This window comes from Eimeria mitis, genomic scaffold (assembly GCF_000499745.2).
Source record: "Eimeria mitis Houghton genomic scaffold, Emh_scaff7550, whole genome shotgun sequence".
NCBI classification, from domain to species: Eukaryota; Apicomplexa; class Conoidasida; order Eucoccidiorida; family Eimeriidae; genus Eimeria; species Eimeria mitis.
Genome location: NW_013575531.1, coordinates 1 through 948, shown reverse-complemented (window position 1 = coordinate 948; position 948 = coordinate 1). Strand labels below are relative to the sequence as shown.

Below are 948 nucleotides of genomic sequence, written 5' to 3'. Positions count from 1 at the left end.
TGGCCCTTTAAAGCAGTGACCTCTCCGTGGCACCCGGCGGCTGCCGATACTATTGAAGCAAAGCCGCTCTGCGCAGTGTCGTATTCACATTTTCCTTTCTTCAGAACAGACACTCTGACTGGCGTGTACAGCTTAAGCAGGTGTTTGCTCTCCGCTGCATCCACAGGATTGCGGCTATGGAAAGCTTTCCACACACGCCCTGTATACTCTTGCTTGCGCCTATTGGATTTGCGCTGCATGCACCACTAGTTAACCGCCTTCTCAGTCTTTTTTATTTCTATGGGCAGCAAATGCTTGCTTGCCTGGGCTGCTTCTGTTGCACTGGCATTGTCCTTCATACTTCTTCCTTTTTACTGGTTCAATTGACCGGAATTATGACTCTCCGTTTATCGATCCAGCACCTTGTTCGTCGCTGCATGCTTGCGCAGGTGTTTCCGCACATTTGTGCGTGCATATACCTCCCTGTATGCGTGCATGTTGAGGACAACAGCGGTAAGCGCAACGCTAGGCCGCAGTTCGCACTCTTTAGGCTGGCTAAGTACAGACGGGAAGGTGCAGTGTTTGGTAGGAGGGAGTCTGCCAGTAGCGTTTTGCCTTTTTATATTCGGGCGCACAAGCCTTGAGAGCACCGACGCAGGGCAACTTGCCCCGATGAAGCGGCATCATACAACGCCGTGGGCTGCGTCCAGAAGGGCGGAGAGCCACTGTTTCAAGACAATCTGTTCTAATATGATTCATAGCTGTCTCACGTTCTTTATAAGGTGTTTGCACATGGACAGAACAACATTAATCGAGTACGAGGGAGATCGGCCCTCCGCGTCCCCGATTCACCCAGAATGGCAAAGAGGTTCCGCCGGCGTTTCACGAGGCATTCAGCAGCGACAGGGGGCACCCTGTAGACAATAATTCTTGAAATACATCATTAAGGTATTTTTAACAACGGCAAGG

The 948-nt window shown here is 51.1% G+C and overlaps 1 protein-coding gene across 1 annotated transcript in view; it reads left to right on the top strand.

The window, feature by feature from the left end:
• The window catches only part of EMH_0091890 (SAG family member), a gene marked incomplete at both ends in the record, with an annotated part of 1,266 nt that extends 1,255 nt beyond the window's left edge, over positions 1-11 (top strand). Inside the window, one exon of the mRNA XM_013501776.1 lies at positions 3-11. Coding sequence (XP_013357230.1) covers positions 3-11 — 9 coding nt within the window. The remainder of the gene's footprint in view (positions 1-2) is intronic.
• Between the last annotated feature and the right edge of the window lie 937 nt (positions 12-948).